The 18,101-nt window shown below is 53.0% G+C and overlaps 2 protein-coding genes across 2 annotated transcripts in view; both read right to left on the minus strand.

Annotated features, from left to right (window-relative positions):
• Positions 1-18,101, minus strand: part of LOC309523273 (uncharacterized protein) — a gene marked incomplete at its 5' end in the record, with an annotated part of 479,716 nt that overhangs the window by 411,244 nt on the left and 50,371 nt on the right. The window lies entirely within an intron of this gene.
• Positions 17,622-18,101, minus strand: part of LOC309523285 (inositol polyphosphate 5-phosphatase OCRL-like) — a gene marked incomplete at both ends in the record, with an annotated part of 441,918 nt that continues 441,438 nt past the window's right edge. The window contains 2 exons of the mRNA XM_082207066.1: positions 17,622-17,737; positions 17,821-17,932. Of these exons, the coding sequence (XP_082063192.1) occupies positions 17,622-17,737; positions 17,821-17,932 (228 nt within the window). The remainder of the gene's footprint in view (positions 17,738-17,820; positions 17,933-18,101) is intronic.

Raw genomic sequence — 18,101 nt, forward strand, 5'->3', positions numbered from 1 at the left:
ATTTTCTGTAAACATCTGTAATAAATAGTTGTTACTGAAAATACGACAAAACAATGCAATGCTGGACTCATCCCTCCTGTCAACGTGCCTGGAAAGCACGGGTCCAAGTAGTTTCGGCCTTAGGGCCTGAGATGGTTCCAGCTCTAACTTACGTGTAAGATTAGGAGTCCAAGAATGTGGAATCAGTACTGCAGAAGGTCAGTTCTGACATACTTCCCCCCTAAATAGTGGGTGAAGTCCTTTTGGAAATGACTCAAAGCTTTCAAAGTGTCAAGTTTTGCTGTACTGAAGGACTGTCCATATCTAATCTATTAGAACATTGAACCCTCCTCCCCACTCCAGGAATTTTGCTATCCATTTGCTCATCTAATTTCCATGGAGGACATTATAAGAAAGAAAAGTGGGTTTGAATTTGGATAATAAAAGTTTCCAGTCGAGTAGATTTATATATTTTAGTGAAGGTAAGAAGGTAAAGGTAAAGGTAAAGGTACCCCTGCCCGAACGGGCCAGTCTTCACAGACTCTGGGGTTTGTGCGCCCATCTCACATCTATTGGCCGGGGGCCAGCGCTGTCCGGAGACACTTCCGGGTCACGTGGCCAGCGTGACAAAGCTGCATCTGGCGAGCCAGCGCAGCACACGGAACGCCGTTTACCTTCCCGCTGGTAAGCGGTACCTATTTATCTACTTGCACCCGGGGGTGCTTTCGAACTGCTAGGTTGGCAGGCGCTGGGACCGAACGACGGGAGCGCACCCCGCCGCGGGGATTCGAACTGCCGACCTTTCGATCGGCAAGCCCTAGGCGCTGAGGCTTTAACCCACAGCGCCACCCGCGTCCCTTGTTAACCGAGTAAGAAGGTAGGGAAGCTTTTAATGTTTGATGTATCATAGTATTTTAATATTCTTTTGGAAGCCGCCCAGAGTGGCTGGGGAAACCCAGCCAGATGGGCGGGGTATAAATAATAAATTATTATTATTATATTATTATAACTTAAAATGACCACAGACCCAGTAAAACTCATTACAAAGAGAAGAGAAACAACATTTAAAAGCAGATACAAATAATTAGGTGTCAGGGAACTGACATCAGAGCACGGGAGAAGGAGAGGGTCTCTGATTCTGCAGGAGAAGGTCCCAGCGCTAGGGGGAGACTCAGCTGGGAAAGAGGGGAAGAGAATGAGTGTAACACCAGGGATCCAGGAGAGCAACGGGACAGGGAGGTGCAGGGGCTCCAGGACTCTTCGTTGGAAGTTAGTGAGGAGAGCCCAAGCACCCCGCTGCCCACGCCCACCACGCCCACAGACAGATTCTACGAGTGACTAAGGGCAGCCACGCTGAGATGGGCTGTGCAGTCCGGAGGGTTTAACCAGGCAATCCGATGCTCAAACGGGGCAGGATTACGCACGAGTAACTCCCAACCACTACAGCAATCTGTCTGTCTCTGAAAGTTGCTCGTGCGCAACAAGCAGAAGGGGGCATCATGAGTAAGACCGGAGAAGTCGGAGCCACGGGAGGGGCGGTTGGAGGCCAATCGCTGGAGGAGAGAAACCGCGACTTGGAAGAGCACATAGCCATCCTGACGGCGAAGCTGGACAAACGACAGTCACTGGATGCTCAGGGGAAACCCACCCCCATAGCGAGGAAGGTACCGAGACTGGTGCACAAGTTTGGGGGAAAGCCTCAAGAGTATGGGGCGTTTAGAACAGAAATAGAATATGCCTTGAAGCTGCAGCAAAACGATTTTGAAAATGACGCAGCCAAAGTTGCTTATATTGTGGGGCACTTGCAGGACGGGGCGAGAGAGTGGATTCGACCGCTTATGGCGACGCAGAATGACGCCATGGAGGATCTATCGAAATTCTTTCAGGCGATGGACGCTATGTTCAGTAGCGATGTGCAACAGAGTGTGACCAAACGGGAACTGCTGAGCTGTAAGCAGGGAGAAGGGTCAGTTAGAGACTATTGGTCACGTTTTGCCATGATCGTTCATCGCCTGGGGTGGCAGCTGGACTCGGAACCCATACAAATGCTATTTGAGGAGGGGTTGTCACCAACGGTCAAAGATGAGCTTTCGCGCGCACCCCGCCCACAGTCTATGGATCAGCTGACCAAGGCAGCCCTTGTGATTGGCGTAAGACAGGAAGCGCGGGCTCAAGAGAGGCGGGAAGGGAGAGAGCAGCGTTGTCATGACTACCGCATTCCTAGAATACCTAGGCAGCCTTCCCTGCCGGAGGAGCCAATGGAAATAGGCGGTGCGCGCGCCCAGGAAGTTTCAAACCCCAGCGAGAGTCACAAAAAGGAGGGAAAGGATGTAAAAACGACCAAGAAATGTTTCCTTTGCCAACGGCCAGGACATTTTGCCAGAGTCTGCCCACAAAGAAAGGCCTGGCAAGGAATGGTGGGGGCCGTGGGGGGCGAGGAGGAGGAACCCCAGACTCCGGAGCAGGGAAACGGAAACGCTTGGCTGCCAATCAGCGGGCACAGCAGCCGAGCCAACAACCAATGAATGTGCCCAAACCAGATTCTCCAAGAGCAGCAATTGCCATTGAGGTGGTGCTTGAACTCCCAAATGGGCACCCAGTGAAGGTTCAGGGTATGCTGGACTCAGGAAGCTCATGCAACTTTTTTAGCAGGGACTTTGCCTTAGAGCATCAGCTTCACCTGCTACCTTTGGATGCACCTCTGCAAGTCACCACCATTGATGGGAGGGAACTGATTGGGGGGGAAGTTACCCACCAGACCCCACCGATGAGAATGAGAGTGTCTAGGCACTCAGAGACAATTGCCTTCCACGTTGCCTCATTAGCGGGCCCCCCAATAATATTAGGGATGAGCTGGCTAGCGCAACATGATCCAGTGGTGGCATGGCATCAGCGGACAGTCAGCTTTGGGTCTGACTAATGCCTGCAGCACTGCCTAGGAGGGGAAACGCCAAGGATAAGCGTAGCCAGAGTGGCAAGCACTGCAGTGGAGGGGAAAGGGAAGGTGCCACCGCAATATGCTGATCTGAAGGAGGTTTTTAGTGAAAAGGAGGCAGATAGACTGCCCCCCCCCCCACAGGCCGTTCGATTGCCAGATCAATTTGCTCCCTGGGGCGCAGCTGCCGGTGGGTAAGCTGTATGCCATGTCAGACAGAGAGATGAAGGAGTTACGGGACTTTATCGACAAGAACCTAAAGAGAGGGTTTATAAGAGAGTCAAAGGCAGTGGGGGGTAGTCCAGTATTTTTTGTGGACAAAAAGGGCACTGATAAACCGAGGCTTGTAGTGGACTTCAGGGGGGTAAATTTGGTGTCAGAACCTGTGACTTTCCCTATGCCCAGAATTGACGACATTCTGACGAGAGTGAGGAAGGGAAAGATTTTCACCAAGCTAGACCTTAGGGGGGCTTACAACTTAATCCGAATGAGAGAGGGAGATGAATGGAAGACCACCATGTTCACACCCCTGGGGGCCTTTGAATATCTCGTTATGCCTTTCGGATTTCAGTCAGGCTCCGCCTGTTTTCAAGCGTTCATGCACCACGTGTTGGGGTCTCTGCTTTACAAGAACTGTGTAGCATTCCTGGACGACGTCTTGATATATTCAGAAAATGAGGAGCAACATGTGAGAGATGTCAGGGAAGTGCTACAACGCTTGCAGAAACACCAGTTGTGGGTCAAGCTAGAAAAATGTCAGTTTCATGCCCGAGAGGTGGAGTTCCTGGGGTACAAGTTATCTGACAAAGGCTTAGCGATGGACCCAAGCAAGGTGCAAGCAGTATTGGAGTGGAAAACCCCAAAGACACGAAAGGATGTGCAGAGGTTCCTAGGTTTTGGCAATTTCTACAGGAAGTTCATCAAGAACTTTGAACACTTGACGGCGCCAATCACGGACTGTCTCAGTAGTAAAAGAAAGTTTGTGTGGACGGAGGAAGCCCAGCAATCCTTTGAAAGATTGAAGAAGGCATTCGCGTCGGAAGAACAATTACTACATGTGGATTTGGAGAAACCACTGAGGTTGGAGACGGACGCGTCAGACAGAGCCATCGGGGCGGTTCTGTTGCAGCCAGGACTGAACAAGCAAGAATGGAAACCGTGCGCCTTTTTCTCGAGGAAGCTGAGCAAGTCGGAACCAAACTACACCGTGTACGACCGAGAACTGCTAGCAATTTACGCCGCCTTTCGTCGGTGGCGCCATTTGCTGATAGGGGCGCAGCACAAGATCTAGGTCTGCACGGATCACAAGAACTTGGAATATTGGCGGACAGCACGGGTGCTCAAGCAGAGACAGATTCGCTGGGCGCAGGAGTTTTCCAAGCTTTCCTTCGAAATCCAGTATGTGCCAGGCGAGCAAAACGTGAGAGCAGACGCTCTCTCGCGGAAACCAGAGTACTTCGAAGGAGAGGGGCCGCCGGAGACCCAACACGTCATACCTGAGGACCGATGGGTGTGTGGGGGTACTCTAGTTGGCACGAGAGAACTGGCAGGACTCACTAGGGATGATGAATTCGCACGAACAAAAATCAGGGAACTCCAAGAGGGGAGGGGAGCACCAGAGGGGTTCGAAGAGAAGGAAGGGGTGTTGTACTACAGGGGGCGATGTACGTACCGGGGGAGGCTCTAAGAAGAAGGGTACTCAAGCAACTACATGACACCCCCACAGCGGGGCACTTTGGGCAACACAAAACCATGATGCTGGTGACTTGACAATTTTGGTGGCCACGGGTGAGGGAAGATGTACGCGAATATGTAAGAGGGTGTGACCGCTGCCAGAGGGCCAAAGGGGAACGCACTGTACCAGCGGGTTTGCTGGAACCCTTACCCACACCCACAAACCCTGGGAGGTGGTGTCAATTGATTTCATGACGGATTTGCCCAAATCGAGGGGGAAAACAGCAGTGATGGTAGTAGTCGACTTGCTAACCAAAATGTGCCATTTCATCGCCTGTTCACATGCGGTGACGGCGGAAGAAACAGCACGGTTGTTTGTAGAACACATTTTCAGGCTGCATGGCGCCCCCTTGAGGGTTCTCTCAGACTGCGGAAAACAATTTACTTCCAGGTTCTGGAGGAAGCTCATGAGATTACTGCAAGTCGAGGTCAGCTTCTCGACCGCGAGACACCCAGAAACCAATGGGCAAGCGGAAAGGGCAAACAGCGTACTCCAGCAATACTTACGCTGCTACGTGAGCGAGAGGCGGAATGATTGGGTAGAGAAACTAGCGTTAGCAGAATTTGCGTACAATAACGCTGAACATGTATCCACAGGAATGAGTCCATTTTTGGCCAATTGTGGGTGTCATCCCAGGGCATTCCTGGGTAATGAGGAACAGAGCTGGAGTGTGCCCGCAGCTGAGCAGTTTGTGGAAGAAATGGAAGCGTTACATCAACAGCTCAAGATGAACCTAGAAAGGGCCAAAGCCAATTACAAGAAGCAAGCAGATAAACACCGAAGGGAAGGGGAAACCATAAGGGTGGGGGATCGCGTGTGGCTGTCCACTCAAGGGTTACCCTTTAAGGGAGGGTGCAAGAAGTTGCAGCCCAGACGACTGGGGCCATTTGAAGTCATACAACAGATAAACCCCGTGGCGTTCAAGCTCAGGTTGCCCGACAACATGAAAATACATCCCGTGTTCCACAGGTCCTTACTCTCACCACACAGAGAGGGGCGGGAATTCGAGGGGCGGGAGGTAGAAGTCACGCCACCACCACAGGTAGAAGAAAGGGAACACCAAAGTTCGGCCGCAGAGATAGTTGATTCAAGGTGGCGAGGTCGGCAAGTGGAGTACTTGGTGGCGTGGGAAGGAGAGCCCTGGTCGGAAAACACATGGGTGCCCGCAGAGGCAGTTGGCGACGAGGATATGGTGGAAGTGTTCCACAGACGGTTCCCAGATAAGCCCCAGCCCTTAGAGCGATTCTGGGAGGAACAATTCGGTACCACAGAGGAGGAAGAGAGTTTCCAGAATCCGAAGAAGAATCGGATTGGGAGGGTCATTCCTTGGGTGGGAACCTTAGCAGGTGGTAAGAGGTTTTCGCACCCACAGATGAGGAGGACAGCTCATTCCGGGGTTTTCTTGGCTCACCGACCAGAGCAGAGGCTACAATAGAGCCCACAGGTAGGAGGGGGAGTGAAGGGGGCCCTGGGAGGGAGGTGGATGTCAGGGAACTGACATCAGAGGCACGGGAGAAGGAGAGGGTCTCTGATTCTGCAGGAGAAGGTCCCAGCGCTAGGGGGAGACTCAGCTGGGAAAGAGGGGAAGAGAATGAGTGTAACACCAGGGATCCAGGAGAGCAACGGGACAGGGAGGTGCAGGGGCTCCAGGACTCTTCGTTGGAAGTTAGTGAGGAGAGCCCAAGCACCCCGCTGCCCACGCCCACCCTGCGCAGGAGACTCCCGCGCAGTGAGAGGCAGAGACGCTTAGGCGTCAAACAACTCTTATGTTGGCAGCGCTTTAAGAAACGCCCACAGACAGATTCTACGAGTGACTAAGGGCAGCCACGCTGAGATGGGCTGTGAAGTCCGGAGGGTTTAACCAGGCAATCCGATGCTCAAACGGGGCAGGATTACGCACGAGTAACTCCCAACCACTACATTAGGCATTATTCTTTTTCCAAGAAGCCAGCAAAATTTCATTTTTCCTGTTTTATTTTAAGCATGCTTTTTATTCAAGTTTTTAACAAACAACAAGGTGGTAAACTGTTGAATATAGGCAGATTATCATTTCTCAAGGGCCATTCCAAATGTGTACAATTGATGGCTCCAAAATCAGCTGCACCCTGTGAGTTCAGAGGTCCACTGGTGCCATTGTCCCTGTTAGCATTTTGAAAGAAAGGGCGCCAAGATTTCATCAAGCTGTCTGCCTTGATGAGACTTGCAGTGAGGATCCCTTTGATAAGCCATCCACAATGCATAAAGGAGGGCAGGTGGCTTGGTGAGCAGGGAAAATCTTTCAAAGATTTGGACCAGCGATGTGCCTTTGCTTCGGGCAAAGGGTGATGGTGGATGGATCCTCGCTACCTAACTCAGCACTGTCTGTACTGATTGGCAGTGGCTCTACAAGGTTCCAGGCAGGTGATGTTTTCAGTTTCACCTGGAGATGCTGGAGACTGTTCTGGGACCTGCATCACCAGCGAGCTCTGGTCCTCCCTTAAGGAGTTAGGCGGCTCAATGGGCTGACTCTGTGGAAGGCACCATGCTATTCCCACCATGCTATTCCCGATGTGCCTTTGCTTCGGGCAAAGGGTGATGGTGGATGGATCCTCGCTACCTAACTCAGCACTGTCTGTACTGATTGGCAGTGGCTCTACAAGGTTCCAGGCAGGTGATGTTTTCAGTTTCACCTGGAGATGCTGGAGACTGTTCTGGGACCTGCATCACCAGCGAGCTCTGGTCCTCCCTTAAGGAGTTAGGCGGCTCGATGGGCTGACTCTGTGGAAGGCACCATGCTATTCCCACCATGCTATTCCCGATGTGCCTTTGCTTCGGGCAAAGGGTGATGGTGGATGGATCCTCGCTACCTAACTCAGCACTGTCTGTACTGATTGGCAGTGGCTCTACAAGGTTCCAGGCAGGTGATGTTTTCAGTTTCACCTGGAGATGCTGGAGACTGTTCTGGGACCTGCATCACCAGCGAGCTCTGGTCCTCCCTTAAGGAGTTAGGCGGCTCGATGGGCTGACTCTGTGGAAGGCACCATGCTATTCCCCTTTAAATTAGCCATTTCGACAGAAAACACGAGAACTGGAATTTTGGGCTTGAATGGATTTTTGGATCGCCTGCATGCCAAGCACATACTTCTCCCACGGGCCAGCACCCTTCCTCAGTGACTGAGCTCTCATTGCACACAGCCATCCAGCAAGCAAAAAAATGTTCTTGTTAGAAGGGCAGAGTGGGGAGCAAGAGATTCAGGGGCCGGTTTTAGACCCACAGTGCTCGGGTTTATTCTGTTGCCTGCTTGACATTGTGCCTCCTTCCCCCCTACCTTTTATTCCTATGAAAGTTTCACAATGTCGCTGCTTGGGATTCTGGATAATCTATGGTGTTTTTCTTTTCAGATTTTTAAATTAATTTTCCAAAAAATATTTGAGACAAACAAACAAACAAACATCCTAATTGTAATTAAACATTGTAATTGTAATTGATAACATTGTTAAGTGACTTCCTCAAATCCCCCTGGTTGAATTTCATTGTATTTCATTTTAACAGTTTTCCAAAATCAATCTTCTCAAAAAATAAATAAATAAATAACTTGATCACTTCACATCTTTCATTCTTTCTAATCTAGCTTGAAACATCTCAATTCCTATCCTTACATATTTAAATCCTAAGCCTATCTCATCTTTGCAAGCTTTTCCAGTTAGGTTATCTTGACATATTCAGCTAAAGAATCTTTGAATTTTGTCCATTCTTCCTGGTACTCCTCCTCCTTCTGGTCGCGGACTCTTCCCGTCAGGTGGGCTAGCCCCGGGATTCTGGAGAATCTATGTGACTAGATGCTTGTAATGTATGCCAGGCAATCTGGCACAAGTGGGTAGGGTTGCCATCCGCCGGGATTTGGCCGTTGGAAACAAGTGTCCATGCGGGAAACGCTTGAATGTCCAGGAAAATCCAAAGGTATAGCAATTCTACACGTGGGGAGTAGGGACGCAAGCGCAAATCAGAATAAAGCAAAGGCTGGGAAAGTTCAAACAGAAACACACACACACTATTCCTCAAGATTTGTCTTTAAGACACAGGATCATAGAATTGTGGAGTTGGAAGGGACACCGAGGACCATCTAGTTCCCTTATTCCCAATCAGGGGTCCGTGGCCCCATCCCTTGCCTCCCTCCAACTAATTTTTTTTTTGTCATTTTTGCATGGCAATATCATAAATTTTATTGGCGGTGTTGTTGTTTTTAGTATACCTAAAATCCTTTGCTTATTTCCCCACATTTTGCTCAAAAATTTGCTTTGCAGAGGTAACTACCATAGAGTTAACAAATTTTTCAAAAGTAGGGGGTGTGTGGCTTGGCTTTTGAAAAATAAGGGGTCCTCAGTAATTAATTAGCTAATTAGGAACCACTGATCTAGTTCCATCCCCTACAATGCAGGAATAATGCAGTTGGCCTATAAAGGGATCAAACTTATGACCTTGGCATTATCAGCACCTTCAGAGTTGTTGTTGTGGGAGCTGTAGTTCACCAAAGTAAATATTGAAAGGATCCTCTTTTCACATCAAGGACAGACCATGCCAAACATCTACCTTATGCACAAAATTGACTCCCCAAGCTCTTCTTGTGTTTTAAGACGCTGGGATGTGGGGAGCCAGAAATTCCACTGGGCTGGCAGAAGCCCCTTTTGTGACTCAATAGAGCTCTGTCTTCAACCCCAATTTTAGTTTGGAAAACTCCTCCCTTTTCCTTTAACACACTCCCCTCCCCCCACTTTCCTGCATTCCACTCTTTTCCATATCGAAAGCAATTTCTAATGTCCACTGCCAGGACCAGCTGAGGATGTTTTTGCTTGTGGCAGAAACACCCTGAGCCCTGCCTCTGCTTCTCCTTTAGGAAAGGAGGCTGGAGAGGAGCAGGCTGTGTTGGCAAAACCCTCACAAGGGCCTGACCGTAGTCACAATAGTGGCATGGCTGCAAGCATGGTGCTCTATGGACCTTGATCTGCCCCCCCTTGAGCCAATGGCCTCGCAACGCCTCATGCGCAGGTTGGCCCTGCCAATTCCTAGGGTGCCCAGTTGGATTATTTCAGTGCGGAAGGGGGAAGTTCCCAATCCCGTTCCACGGCTCTCCGCCTGCTCCCCCCCCTCAAAGTGATCCATCTAGCCTCCACTCCATCCCACTTCAAATGAAAATAAATAATAAAAGAGCTCCCATCCAGACTCTGCAGTCTCCATAGCTGCTCTCAGAGAAGCTATCTCAGAGAAGTTCTCCCTTGAGAAGAACAACTAGACATCTAGGAGGAAGGAAAAGCAATTTAGAAACACCTTGGGAAAGCAATGTAGCCCTCTTTCTGCACCTGCAAGCCTTGTTGTGAAGAGCGAAGTCAGATTCCATGGTGTCAGCGCTGCCTCAGGTCCTAGCTCACAGAGGACCAACGCCAGTTGCTCTTTATAAACAAAAGTCTTTATTGTGGTTCATTGTTGGTTTGACATCCATGGCGCGCAGTGCTACGTCTGAGTCCTTAGACCGGCCAAGCTCCGTCTGACTCCTCCCCGCTCATACACCAGTTCAAGAGCCGAGCTTTGCTCCACCTTTCCCTCTCCTCCTTTTGCTCCTTTCTCCTCCGGGTCCTCCTGCCCTCTGGGGTTACCTCCTTCCTACTCTCTTCGGAGGCGGATTCTTCTGACTCCTCCCCACCCCTCCGGCGGGCTTTAGGACCTGGCTCCCAATCCGGGTTTTCTGCTGGCCCGCGCGCCTCCACATTTGAACTTGGCGCGCGCGCCCAGCTGCCTACTTTCCTCCTAACGGCTACACTGCTCCCCCCACTGCTTTCTCCTTCAGGGAGGCTGGCCGGACCTGCTCTTCCCTCCGCCCCTCCACTCTCTGACGGAGGCGTGGTCAGTCCAGCCTCACTCTCTCCTTCTGCAGGAGGCTTTTGTTTTAACCCTTGGGATTCTTCCCCCCCGCTACGCTCTGGTGGGGAAGCTACCCCTGATTTCCAGCTGCCGCTTGGAGACTCCCCACTGGCCCCCCTTGCCCTGCCTTTGGGGGCCCCTTTCTGGGAATCCTCTGATTCGCTGGAGAGACTCATGGAATCTCTCTGATCACTGGCATACCCTCCTGAACTCCCCTCAGATTGTTCCCCTTCGCTCTCCATCTCCTCCTTCCCCTGTGGCTCAGTCCCTGAGCCCATGACATATATCCTCCCCTCGAAGCCCCCCCTTCCCCCCTCCCCCTCTCCGGGCGTGGGTTCCGGGCGCTCCAGTGCGTCGGGGGCGAGAGCTGGATACTGTTCGTTGCCCCTGTCGTGCAGTCCTCTCGCTGGCTCCAGCCAGTCCTTACTGTGTTCATCGACGTCTATCTCCTCCTCTTCCATCTCTGTGCATTCGTGCTCAAACCCCTGTTCCTCACCCCACTCGTCCATGTTAGTCCCACCCTCCGATACCTCGGGTGACTCTGCGTGCCAAGGTCCCTTCAACCATTTCCGCCTCCATTGCTCCTCCGGTTGATCGTCCCACCAATAGGAGCGGTCAGTGTCGACCCCCGAACAAGACCCCCTCGGCGTGCTCCATCCCGGCTCCGCCTCCTCGTCCGACGAGAACCCTTGGAACGTGCTGGTGGAAAGTGTGGGTGTGAAAAGCCAGTCGTCGAAAAAATCAGCTGGCATGGGTTTTTGGGGGAAGAGTGCATGAAACTCGTCCTTGAGATAGTTCTCTTCCAGGGCATAGTCCGGTACCCATCTGTTGGCACTAGCCGGGGTACCCTCCCTGGCGAGGAAATATTCTACTCCCTCTTCCCCCCATCTGGAGTCCAAAATCTCCGTGACCTCGTTGATTGGTGTCACCCTCTGTGACTCCCCTCGCTCAGGTGATTTTCTGCTTGGGGCTGGTGCTGACCCTTGTGCCTGAAACCTGTGTGGTGCCTTGTAGGGTGTGAGCACCGACCTATGAAAGACCGGGTGCATCCTGGAACCCTCCGGAAGCGCCAACCTGAAAGCTACTGGATTGATTTGTGCCTCCACTTGGTAAGGCCCCAACTGCTTGTGTCCTAGCTTCTGTTTGGCTAACGATTTGGCCGGCACTGCCTGGGCCGGTAGCCATACCCAGTCCCCCACCTGGATGTCTTCCCCTACCCTCCTGTGCATGTCTGCCTGCACTTTGTAGGCGTGTTTGGCTAGTTCCAAATGCCTCCTGAGCTGCTCATGTACCTCCTGTAACTCTGCTGCCAAGTGCTCAGCTCCCCCTCGTGACTCCCCCTCCCCCGTCTTCTCAAACCCCGGGAAAGTTCTGGGATGCCGCCCATTGTTGGCGAAGAACGGTGTCACCCCTGTGGACCCGTGCTTCGTGTTGTTGTAGGCAAACTCGGCCAGCGGCAGGTAGTCCACCCAGGTCGAGGGCTGTTGATTCGCGTAGCATCGTAGATACTGCTGCATGATGGCGTTGACCCTCTCCGCCTGCCCATTGGTCTGCGGGTGTCGCGCCGACGCTAAGTTGATCTTGACGTTCAGGATGCCCAGGAGCTTCCGCCAGAAACTCGAGATGAACTGGTGCCCCCTGTCAGACAGGATGGACCGTGGCAAGCCGTGGACCCTGAACACGTGGTCTATGAACAGCTTGGCAGTTTGTTCCGCCGTGGCTACCTTCGCGCATGGGATGAAGTGCGCCATCTTGGTGAACAGGTCTACGACCACTAGAACCGCTGTCTTGCCTCGCGAGCTGGGCAGATCTGTGACAAAGTCCAGGGCCACCTGCTCCCATGGTTCGAACGGCGTCTGTAGCGGTTCCAGCAGTCCCGCCGGTTTCCTGTGCACTGGTTTGGCTCTTTGGCACGTGTCACACCTGGCGACGTAATCTGCGACCTCCCCTCGCATCTGGGGCCACCAAAAGTCTCTGGCCACCAATTCCGCCGTCTTTTCCTTGCCAAAGTGTCCAGCACTGGGCGCGTCGTGCAACTGCTGCAGGACTTTCGCGCGGAGGTCATCTCCCGGCATGTAGAGCGCTCCTTTGCGGGTGAGCAGTCCGTCACGTATCTGGAACTCGTCGTCCTTCGCTGTGCCCCTTCGCACCTCCTCCATCTTGGATTGCGTGAATGGATCCGTCTGCAGCGCTCGACGTACCGCGTCCAGGTCGACGGTGGCTGCAGAGCACGTCCACACTGCCAGTGTGAAAATGTGTTTAGCTGCCGCCGGCGCCGCCTCCTCCAGATACTGCGGTTTCCTGGAAAGTGCATCCGCCATGACGTTGTTGTCTCCCGGGATGTACTCTATCCTGAAGTCGAAATCCGCAAAGAACTCCGCCCATCGGATGTGTCTCTGGTTCAGGAACCTCGCCGTGCGCCAGTACTCCAGGTTTTTATGGTCTGTGCGAACTTGCACGGTGTGTCGGGCTCCTACGAGGAAATGCCGCCACGCTTTGAAGGCTGCATGAATGGCCAGCAACTCCCTGTCCCAGATTGTGTAGTTCTGCTCCGACTTGCTGAGCTTCCTGGAGTAAAATGCGCAGGGCCTCCAGTTCTCTTGCAGATCTTGCTGCAACAGGACCGCCCCCACCGCTCTGTCTGATGCGTCTGTCTCAATCCTCAGCGGGTTGCTGGGGTTGACGTGCAGCAGTTGTTCCTCGGACGCGAACAGACGCTTGAGCCTCTGAAAAGACTGCTCCGCCTGTTCCGTCCAGATGAACTTCTTCTTCTTGGAGCTGACGGTGTCCGTGATAGCCACCGTCTCCTTCGCAAATCCCTTGATGAATTTGCGGTAGAAATTGGCGAAGCCGACGAACTTCTGGACTTCCTTCCTGTTACGTGGGCTCTTCCAGTCCAGCACCGAGCGGACTTTGGCGCTGTCCATTGCGAGCCCCTTGTCCGACAGCTTGTATCCCAGGAAATCCACTTCTGTCACTTTGAACTGGCACTTTTCCAGCTTGGCGTAGAGCTTGTGCTCCCGTAGTCTCTGCAGGACCTCCCTGATGTCCTTCTCGTGAGCTCCCTGCGATTCCGAGAAGATCAGGATGTCGTCCAGGAAGCAGACGCACTTCTTGTAGAGGAGCCCCGCCAACACGTGGTGCATAAATTTTTGGAAAGTGTGAGAGCCATTTTGCAATCCGAAAGGCATGACTTTGTATTCATAGGTGCCTAAGGGTGTAAACATGGCCGTCTTCCACTCATCGCCCTCTCGCATGCATATCAGATTGTATGCGCCTCGCAGATCCAGCTTAGTGAAGATTCTCCCCTTCCTCACCGCCGTCAGCAGATCGTCTATCTTGGGCATGGGGAATGCCGTGGGCTTTGTCCTCGAATTCAAAATTCTGAAATCCACCACAAGTCTCCGTTGGGGCGTGTCTTTCTTCTTCACGAAGAACACTGGACTGCCCCCCTACTGCTTTGGATTCTTGGATGAATCCCCGCTTCAAATTGAGGTCTATGAACTCCTTGAGTTCTTGCAATTCGTCCTCAGACATGGAATACAGCTTCCCCGTTGGCAGCTTCGCTCCTGGTAGGAGGTCAATCGTGCAGTCGTAGGGCCGATGAGGAGGTAGCTTGTCAGCTTCTTTCTCGCAGAAAACGTCCAAAAACTCCTTGTATTTGTTGGGTACCGCCTGCACCATGCCGAAATGTAGCTGTTGTGCTTCCTCCTTTCCCTCCTCTTCCTTACTGATCTGGATGCAATGTTCCGCGCAGTAAGAGGAGCAGAAGGTCAGTTGCCTCTGGTACCAGGCTAGCGCTGGGCTGTGCCTATCCAGCCAACTCATGCCCAACACTATGGGCGTTTCGGCTAGGTGGGTGACATTGAAACTGATGACTTCGCGGTGATTCCCAATCTGCATCACCATAGGTGGTGTCTGCTGTACCACTTGCCCCCCCAGCAGCTTCCTGCCATCGACTGTGACGACGTTCAGGGGCAGCGTGGCAGGTAGGAGTGCTATGCTGTGCTGCTTGACAAATTCCTCCCCCACAAAGTCTGCATTGCTGCCAGAATCGATGGTAATAGGAACCTCCAAGATGAATCCATTGGGCAGTTGAAGTGAGGCAGTGAGCTGCACCACTGGTTTGGGCGGGAGGGGGTCTTTGGGCTTCAGAATCTCTGGGGACTGCTTCAAAACCTTGCCTGGCTGGGCCCCAGTGCCTCTGCTTCCAACCAGGCTTGTTTGTTTCCCTGCTGCTCCCCCTCCTGCTGAATTCCCCCTTCAATAATTGCGGAGGCTGCAGTGTGCTTATGGATCCTCTGGGGACACTCTTTGACCATGTGTTGTGCACTGTCGCACAAGAAACACTTCCTGTTCCCTCTAGGATTTTTCGGCTTGACTGCTCCTGGCATTAGGGCTCTGGCCGCTGTCTGAGCCTTAGCAACACCCAACTCCATTGGTTCTACTCCCTCCCCCAAAGGAGGCGTGGAGTGGGCGCGTCCACTCTCTCTGGGCATGAACGGAGGTGCTTTGGTCAGTGTGCGTGCTAAGCAACCCTCATCTCTGTTCCATGGGCGTTCCTCCATTCTCACTCCTATTGTGAGTGCTCTCTGAACCACCTCCGCAGTGGTGCTAGGTCTATCGCCCCTGGCCAGCTCATCTTTCACGGAAGCGTTTAGCCCCTCCCAGAAGAGATCTCTTACAACCACAGAGTCCTTTTCCCAATGCAGCGTATTCACCAAAGCAAAAAACCGGGCATGGTATTGTCTTACTGTTGCCTTCCCCTGCCGCAAACCGTGCATCTGCTTTCTAGCCACGTCCACATCAGTGGTTGATTGGAAACAAGCGTCCATAGCCTTTATAAAGGCGTCCGCATTCTGGAGGGCTGGATCATTGTCGCGCCATAAATTGCGCAGCCAGGATCTTGCTTCTCCATGCAAGTGCATTATGATAAATCCTACTTTCTCCTCCTCATCCCTAAAGTCCTTCCGAAGCAGCCTGAGCGCGTAAACTACATCAGCTCTGAAATTAGGATACTGCTGCAGGTCTCCGTCAAAATGGGCTACTAGGCTGCCCCCCCTCTTTGCAAGAGCAATCCCCTCTGTTGCTCTGGGTCCCGGCAGCCCCTCCTTGCCCAATCTTTCCCACCTGGTCTGCAGATCCTCGCAGAACTTCGCTGCTTCCTCCTCTCTCTTCCTGGAAACTGCCAGTTCTGCGTAAAGCGCCTCAACTGCTTTTTCCAGCTGTTCCATCTTCCCTTCTGAAGTCATCTTTGTCTCTCTTCGTGAGCTCGCAAAACACCAAGTCTTGCCCCTCGCTGCGCCAACTCGCGCTGCTAGGGTTAAATTCTTCAGGAGACGGAGCTTACTGTCAGCGCTGCCTCAGGTCCTAGCTCACAGAGGACCAACGCCAGTTGCTCTTTATAAACAAAAGTCTTTATTGTGGTTCATTGTTGGTTTGACATCCATGGCGCGCAGTGCTACGTCTGAGTCGTTAGACCGGCGAAGCTCCGTCTGACTCCTCCCCGCCCATACACCAGTTCAAGAGCCGAGCTTTGCTCCACCTTTCCCTCTCCTCCTTTTGCTCCTTTCTCCTCCGGGTCCTCCTGCCCTCTGGGGTTACCTCCTTCCTACTCTCTTCGGAGGCGGATTCTTCTGACTCCTCCCCACCCCTCCGGCGGGCTTTAGGACCTGGCTCCCAATCCGGGTTTTCTGCTGGCCCGCGCGCCTCCACATTTGAACTTGGCGCGCGCGCCCAGCTGCCTACTTTCCTCCTAACGGCTACACTGCTCCCCCCACTGCTTTCTCCTTCAGGGAGGCTGGCCGGACCTGCTCTTCCCTCCGCCCCTCCACTCTCTGACGGAGGCGTGGTCAGTCCAGCCTCACTCTCTCCTTCTGCAGGAGGCTTTTGTTTTAACCCTTGGGATTCTTCCCCCCTGCTACGCTCTGGTGGGGAAGCTACCCCTGATTTCCAGCTGCCGCTTGGAGACTCCCCACTGGCCCCCCTTGCCCTGCCTTTGGGGGCCCCTTTCTGGGAATCCTCTGATTCGCTGGAGAGACTCATGGAATCTCTCTGATCACTGGCATACCCTCCTGAACTCCCCTCAGATTGTTCCCCTTCGCTCTCCATCTCCTCCTTCCCCTGTGGCTCAGTCCCTGAGCCCATGACACATGGTATCTGCACGACCTGATGCCCCATGCAGCACTCCCTCTCCACAGCCTCTCCCTCATGTGTGCTGCGAGGGCCCAAGGCGGCTACATTTGGAAAGTCTGGCTGAGCTTCAGAGCAGTGGAGAAACCAGCAAAGGCAAGTGTAGCTCCCCTCCAAACACCAGAACAATCTCTGCACAACGGATCTTTCATTTTGAAACAACCGTTTCCCAATAAATTAAGAGTGTGTGTGCACCAAGTACAGGAACCCAGGACAGAAAAGCAGAAAGACAAAGTTGCAGAACTTGGGGTCGGGTGGGGAGCCCAACCCAACCCAGCTGTACCCACTGCCTCAGCTCCCCTCCTGCTTCCCAGCCTGCGCCCCCTCCTCCTCCCTGGTCCCTTTAGGCAGTGCTTAGTGTTTCATGAAGAATGAACACCCTAAAACTCTACTTGGCAGAATGGGGACAGATTGCTGAACTATACAGAGCAGGCTAAGGCGTACGTGGGCCACAGTGGCTGCCCTGCCCCTTCTTGATGAGCATCAAGGCTGGGGGGACAGAGAAAGAGGTCCTGCAATCCCAGGACAGGCCAGGAATCCTTATGCCTGGTACCCACCAAGAGTAGCACATGCTCAGCTGCAGCAGAAGGGGAGAGCGTGGACTACTGCGCAGGGACTGAGAGCAGCAGTGGTGGTAGTAGGATGGGCAGGGGAATGACTGTCCTCCAACAGGGTCCCTCCCCAAGCACCCTGAACCTGCTGCCAATGCCCTGGAACCATGTGGAAAGCCAAGTGTGCAACCGTGTCAGGAGTCAAGAGGAAAAGGTGGAAAGGGCAAAGCACAGGGAAGGGAGCTGGCACATGGCAAGATGGCACAAGGGGAAGGGCAGGCACCAGAGAACAGAGGCTGGGCTTTGCCTCTTCCCTCCCCACTTTGTCTCCAGTCACGCTTGGCACCTTTCATAGTCATCCGCCCCCAGCAGGAAGCCCAGGAGGAAGCCGATGGCACTCGGCAGAAGGTTGGGCAGAGGCCGTAGCAGGAGGCTGGCGAAGAGGGTGGCTGCAGGGAAGAGAAAACATTTGCATGAGAGGAGGCAGAAGCAGGAGGGAGGCCAGCTCCCAGCCAGGACAGGCAGGCCTTACCTAGCATGTTGCCACTGACGTTGTTGCTCTCAGAGTATTTCAGCAGCTCCCGCAGGAAAGCCATCACGAAGCGGAACACGTTCTGGTGTGACCGCGGCAACTGGCAGATCACCTGCAAGACAGGGAGGGGCGGTTTGGAGTTTCAGTGCAGAGCTTTGCTAGAGGAGGGGCATGGATCACTAGCACGGTGTACTTGTTATGTTTGCAGGTTTAGACCTGGCATAAAAAAAGACTGTTTAAAATGGTAACCGGACTAGAACTCTGCTGGGAACTTTGGGGAA

The sequence above is a fragment of the Podarcis vaucheri genome (assembly GCF_965113315.1).
Source record: "Podarcis vaucheri genome assembly, chromosome: W".
NCBI lineage: Eukaryota > Metazoa > Chordata > Lepidosauria > Squamata > Lacertidae > Podarcis > Podarcis vaucheri.